Source organism: Pipistrellus hanaki, assembly GCF_964339955.1.
Source record: "Pipistrellus hanaki genome assembly, chromosome: X".
In the NCBI taxonomy this organism is placed as follows: Eukaryota; Metazoa; Chordata; class Mammalia; order Chiroptera; family Vespertilionidae; genus Pipistrellus; species Pipistrellus hanaki.
Genome location: NC_140524.1, coordinates 64241202 through 64247527, shown reverse-complemented (window position 1 = coordinate 64247527; position 6326 = coordinate 64241202). Strand labels below are relative to the sequence as shown.

Below are 6326 nucleotides of genomic sequence, written 5' to 3'. Positions count from 1 at the left end.
TGTGCTCTCTAACAACAAGACATGATCATTTATTTGTCCAACTTAAAAGGTGTCCCAGGAAGAGAAAAAGAAGGATATTATTTGTCCAAAGTGAGATCGGACAAGTGAACATCTCTCCATGGGCCAATTTACAGATCATATGGAAACATGTTTATCAGAGAAATTCCATTTTTAGATGTTTAAATACCATAGTGTATTTTGAAAACTATATCCCACTTGGCCAATAGAATTAATTTTCTATGTGGTAAAAATGAACCAATATTAATGGTTCCTTCTAGTTTTAGTGTGAAATCTTTTTTATAAAACATCCACTCTTTTTTTTTTTTTGCTGCTTCCCACACCAAACTCTTGTTGTGCATTCTTACTATTAAATGAAGGGTGGTGATAGCTTTAAAAACAAAACCAAGGAATGTCACAGAAGTATAGCCCCCACTCCCACGTCTTGTCTCCTTTCCTATACACTGTCCCTTACCTATACAGGGGGAATGATGGGCACCAGGTGACCAGGAATTGGAGGTGGAGCGAGGGGAGAGTGTCCAGTTGCCTAAAAGAGAATGAGACAATTCCCCAACAACAACAACAAATAAAAGGTTAAAATCGTCAATAACCCAAGAAGATATATCTCCCTGCCCTGTAGCCAGAGAAAGGCAAATTCTAACACATGGAAAGGGGACTACTTTTGGCTTCTGGGACTACAAAAACAAAACAAACAAAAAATGAGTGACAGGACTTAATGTGGTAGAGTGAGGTGAGAGTGGGGGTAAAGGAGGAGGCTAGTGCTTTTGTTGGGAGTGGAAACTGGAGAGTCAAGCTTACTGGTGACGCGACCCTCACGTGACTAGGAGCTGACGTGGGCAAAGGTACTTAAAACCCTGACCGCTGTTCTCCGTCCTCCTCTGGGTACCAACTCTATTTCGCTGCGCTCTGCCTTGCGTTTAACCCAGGCGAGGAGGAGGAGAACATTCCCCCAGATCCGGGCAGGTGGGTGTGAGGGTGGGCATGACCTGGCACTCCTGAAAAGCGTAGTCCCGAGATGCGGGAGTTTGAGGCCACGGGCACCACCGCCTCCCGCTCTTGGCCGGCTTTCCACACGCCCGCGCTCGGTCGCATTTCATTGTGGTGGGCGGCGGGAGCTGGGGAGGAGGGGACTTAAGGAATGATACACTTGGGGAGGATCCGCTTACTTCCTCTCCCAACCAATGTGCTTTGGTTTTGGTTTTGACACCCAGGCCCTGCACCCTACAACCCATCTTGTTTTGAGAGGGGCTGGGAAGGGAAATTAACGTGGCAGCGCGATAAGGCCAGTGGAGAGGTTGGGAGAGGGTAACCGGAGGGACACTTTTTTTGGAAACAATCTGGCAGGTTCACTCCCACCCTCACTTTGCAGATACCTTCCCACATCCCACCATCATCCCTGAACCCTCCCCTTCTTCCCCAGTCCCCTCCGACTATGTGTCCTTTGGGGGTGCTGGGAAATGGGTGTGCCCGCCTCTGTGGGGGAGATGGAGGGTTTGGCGCCGGGCTTCACAGGAGGGGGGGGGGGGCCTGAAAGAATCTGATATAAAACCGCGGTGCTAACTCCCAGGCTGCTTTCCAGATACCTCCAGCCCACACAGTCCTTCACCTCCGTTTTTGCAGTCCTGGAAAAGAAGTTCGGTTACCCTGGCAGGAGAAATGGCGGTTAGCGTGGTATTTGGGTGTGTGGGGGCGGGAGGGGGGGACTGTGGGGGGCGGATCCCAGATCCAGCGGAGAAACTGGAAAATTACTACCCTCAGACACTGGGGTTCCTGTTCTGCAGGTTAACACTACGCGTGGGGGGCTGGGGACTGAAGGACGAATGGTCACAGGGGAGGGACAAGATTGCTTGTCAGTAATGCCTGGTCCCACGACTCCTCCAGCTCTCACTGCATACTCGCCCCGCCCCCCTCCTGCCGCAGCAGCGCTGGAGAAGGGGTGTGGCTGTCTGTCCCGGAGAAATGGCGGACAGGGGGACGGGCCAAAGAGAAGGAGGGGTTGAGTGCCTGGGGAGACTGCGCTGGAGTTGGAGATTGGGGTGGTAAGGGGTGGGGAGGTAAGAAGAACTGAGAAAATTGGGAGGTGGACCCATTTGTCATTCTCCTTTGTAACTGCTAAAAGGCAATTGTGGGGACGTGTCCTGGATTTGTTACATTCACTAGGCTCCAAAGTCGACTGTCTATATTTCTGCTCTGCAGTCTGCCCTTAAGATGAAGCTCTAACTGAACTGAAGGAGGAAGACATATCCCTGAATCTTTCAGGTTAGTGTGGGGATGAGAACTGTGGGAACCCCTGGTGTAGGTGTGTCAGAAACCAGAGTAGATCTGTGATCAGAGGTTCCTCTCCCCCCATCTTCTTTACAGGACAACCTTCCCCTGGTCCTGTCCTTTCAATGCAGAGAAAGGGGTGTGGCATCCCCCTTCTTAATTAATGGTGAGAGAAGGAAGGGATATGGGTGGAAAGAAGAGGCCTGTGAGGGAGAAACGTGGCCCACAGGGGTTCAAATTAGGAGAGGAACTAGAATCCATCTACCAAAGACCCCAAAACACCCTTTCTGTGATCTCCCCACAGGTCTGTCTGCCTTTTGGACCATACACAAGGATAAGCCTGTTGGAAAAGGACAAACTGCTCCTCCTCCCAACAGACTGGTATGTGAATGAGCACCATTTGGAGACCCTTGGGGTCATGGGGAGAAATTCAGTGTAGAATCTAGCACCCCTGAGTTATCTACTCTCCACCAGCTTTACTGATGTCAGTACTGCCTCTCATTCCCCATTTAAGTGCTGGGAAAGTGTGTTTTGGCATTGGGCAGGCTAGGGGTGAAGATGTAGAAAACAATGGATAACCAGGGTCTTGAATCAGCAAACACAGGCCTGGACATCTGTGTCTGAGTACTAGCCAAACTCACCAAGCATTATGTCCCCCAAAATCTCCTGTAAGTAGGCCTGGTTAGGCACAAAGTGAGCCAGAGCCCTAAGCCTCATTTCTGTCCTTTACCTCAGGTCCTGCTTGGCTTGCAACCTCTGCAGAACTTGTGAGCCTTGCCCTTTCGGGCACACATCCTGCTTGGGCAAGCTAGCTCCACACCCCGATCAGAGAATCATTCGAGCTGCACCATGAGCCGAGTTCGGGATGCTGGCTGTGTAGCTGCTGGGATATTGATTGGGGCAAGTGCCTGGTACTGTGTCTACAAATACACCAGGAGAAGAAACCAGACAAAGAAAAGACTGGCTAAGCCCAAGACCAGGGCTCTAGCAGGGACTGAAGCCAGGGCTAGATCTGGACTAAGGGCTGGATTCACAATTGACCTTGGGTCAGGATTCCATCCTCCAACTCCAGTATGTACTGGGGCAGAGGACAAGGCCCAGAATGAAGCCTCTACCCTGTACACAGATGCAGCTGAGGTAGTTGCTCCAGCTGCATTCAGTGCTGAGGCTCAGAGTGAGGCTGTAAGTCAGGCCCTGGAAACAGAAGGGGCCTGGGTTGGGCCTCAGTCTGAATCAGTGGTTGGGGCGGGAGTGGCTTCTACAATGGCACCACCTCAAGGGGAGGCAGAGGCCCTCATAGCTGCAGAGGTCCCCTCAATGGCCGGAGCTCCCAAAATGACAGATGCCCCTGGCACAACAGAAGTTCCTCGGATGCCTGTGGTGCCTCTTGGGACTCCAGCACCTACTGAGGCAGCAGCACCTACTGAGGCAGCAGCACCTACAGAAGCAGCAGTACTGGCCACACTTTCTGAGGATGTAGAGGCTCTGGGGACCTTGGGGTCCCCTAAAACAGCAGCAGCCACCAAGAAAGCAACTCCGGGGTCTCATACTGGGGCTATACCTAAAGCTGGGTCAGCAACTGGAGCTGTACCCAAGGGTGGAACTGGAGCTGTACCCAGGTCCTGGATTGGAGACAAGGGAAAGGAAAAGAAAAACAGCAATGTTGAAGTAGATCAATTGGGGCTGGGATTCCGCCCTGGGGATGGGGCTGCAGCAGCTGCTGCAGCCTCCGCTAATGGGGGACAGGCTTTCCTGGCAGAGGTCCCTGATTCTGAGGAAGGGGAATCTGGGTGGACTGACACAGAGTCAGAGTCAGACTCTGAGCCTGAGAACCAGCAAAGAGAAAGAGGGAGGATATTCATTCCCATGCAGAAGCGCCCCTTTCCTTATGATATTGATGAGATTCTGGGTGTCCATGATCTCAGGAAAGTACTTGCTTTGCTTCAGAAATCAGATGATCCTTTCATCCAGCAGGTAGCTTTGCTCACTCTGAGCAACAATGCCAGTTATTCATGCAACCAAGACACAATTCGCAAATTGGGAGGCCTCCCAATTATTGCAAACATGATCAACAAATCCGATCCCCACATTAAGGAAAAAGCCTTAATGGCCATGAATAACCTGAGTGGGAATTATGAAAATCAGAGCCGGCTTCAGGTATACATGAATAAAGTGATGGATGATATCATGGCCTCAAACCTGAACTCAGCAGTACAGGTAGTTGGGCTAAAATTTTTAACAAATATGACTACTACTAATGACTACCAGCACCTGCTTGCCAATTCGATTGCAAACTTTTTTCGTTTATTATCTCAGGGAGGTGGAAAAATCAAGGTTGAGATTTTGAAAATACTTTCAAATTTTGCTGAAAATCCAGATATGTTAAAAAAGCTGCTCAGTGCCCAAGTGCCATCATCATTTAGTTCCCTCTATAATTCTTATGTGGAATCAGAAATTCTTATTAATGCTCTTATTCTATTTGAGATCATCTATGACAATCTCAGAGCTGAAGTATTCAACTACAGAGAATTCAATAAAGGTTCCCTTTTTTTCTTATGCACTGCATCTGGAGTGTGCGTTAAGAAAATTCGAGCCTTAGCAGATCACCATGACCTCTTGGTGAAAGTGAAAGTTACAAAACTAGTTGAAAAATTCTGATTGGCTATGTGCTCTCAAAAGACTTGAAAACATTTCTTTGTTTTGCAGTCTGGAAGCAATGAAAATTGTAAGTTACTGCTTCTCTACTTGATCATATAGTAAAGTGATTCTTTCAGCTGCCAGTTTTGAATAATGTATCATCCAAAGTGATATTATCTGTGACAGTCTCCAGCTTTAAGCTGAACCATTTGATGAATACCAAATAAATAGCCCTCTTGTACTGAAAACACATTTGTGACTTTAATTACGCTGCTTGAATGGCAATATTTTTATTGGTTCCTCTGTGAATTGACAGTGAACTTATCTGTTATTAATAGCCTACACTTCTATCGTTTGTTTTTATTTGAATCTACCCACCAAAGACTTCATTTGTGTATCATCAATAAAGTTGTGTGTTTTGACTAAAAAAAAAATTGTTCTCGTGCTTCCATTTAAAATCTAACTGGGGAGATAAGGTACATAAATACAAAAGGATTGCTAACAGTATCTAAGCACATGCCCATTGTGAAATATGTTGTCTGGCTAAATGAAGCAGAAGTTGCTAGAAAGCTTCAAAGAAGAAGGGAACACTTAAGCTGGGCCCTGAAGAACAGCATGAGAAAGCAGAAGGGCATCCTGGAAGTGGGAAATGTCTTGAAGAAAGGCACAGAGGTGATAAATATGTTCCTGTGATAAGAAGGTAGCCAGATTGACTGGAATGGAAGCTGTAGGAAGAGGAGTAATAAGAGAAAAGGTGGAAATGTAGGGAGATAAAAGTTTGGAGAAGATCCTGACCCCAAGTTGAGATATTGAAATATTACTCTGTCATATTCTGGGAGTTACTGGATATTTTAGACAAAAATAATCTGGTGGCAATGTGCAAAACAGATTGAAGCTGGTCTGGAGTTAGATGTGGAGACTGGAAACAAGAACACTTGTTAGGAACTTATGATAAATCAAGCATGAGCTGATGAAGAGTAAAACAGGGTGATGACTATAGCAACTGGTAGGGAATGATGGTGATAAAATACTCTTACCAAAGAAATCCCAAGATCTGCTGTCTTATTTGACTGTAGGTTGACAAAGGGAGGATTGTATAATCTGGTGCAGGTCCTAACAGAGAAAATTATCTTTCTTGGGCAATTCTGGTGACCATGTAATGCCAAAGTGAATTATCATTATTAATGTTGAGAAAAAGCATTGTGACAGATAGAATGACTTTTGGTGCAAAGAGTGTTTTCCCCCTTTGGGTTAGAGGTCTAGGGCTGCCTTCTTTTAAAAGAGGGGCATGTGGTGAGACTTTTATGAGAATGCTACATGCACTCCTGAGTTCACTTAAAAGCAGATCCATCTTCCTTCCTCTCCTCACTGGACCACTGAAACAATGAAAGAAGAAAACGGGAAAG

General features: G+C 47.0%; 1 protein-coding gene across 18 annotated transcripts; it reads left to right on the top strand.

Moving 5' to 3' along the window:
* The first annotated feature begins 845 nt into the window (after positions 1-845).
* On the top strand, positions 846-5344 carry ARMCX2 (armadillo repeat containing X-linked 2). 18 transcript variants are annotated; one of them, XM_084870313.1, is made up of 6 exons: positions 846-981; positions 1598-1680; positions 2215-2277; positions 2380-2449; positions 2588-2664; positions 3019-5344. In XM_084870313.1, the coding sequence occupies exon 6, from the start codon at positions 3133-3135 to the stop codon at positions 4939-4941; it is 1809 nt and encodes a 602-aa protein (XP_084726439.1). In that variant the 5' UTR covers positions 846-981; positions 1598-1680; positions 2215-2277; positions 2380-2449; positions 2588-2664; positions 3019-3132; the 3' UTR covers positions 4942-5344. The 18 variants fall into 18 exon arrangements, with proteins under 18 accessions (XP_084726439.1, XP_084726434.1, XP_084726438.1 ...); XM_084870308.1 differs by having other exon boundaries at positions 870-981; positions 1586-1680; XM_084870312.1 differs by having other exon boundaries at positions 870-981; positions 1586-1680; positions 2179-2277; positions 3019-5338.
* Positions 5345-6326: the final 982 nt, after the last annotated feature.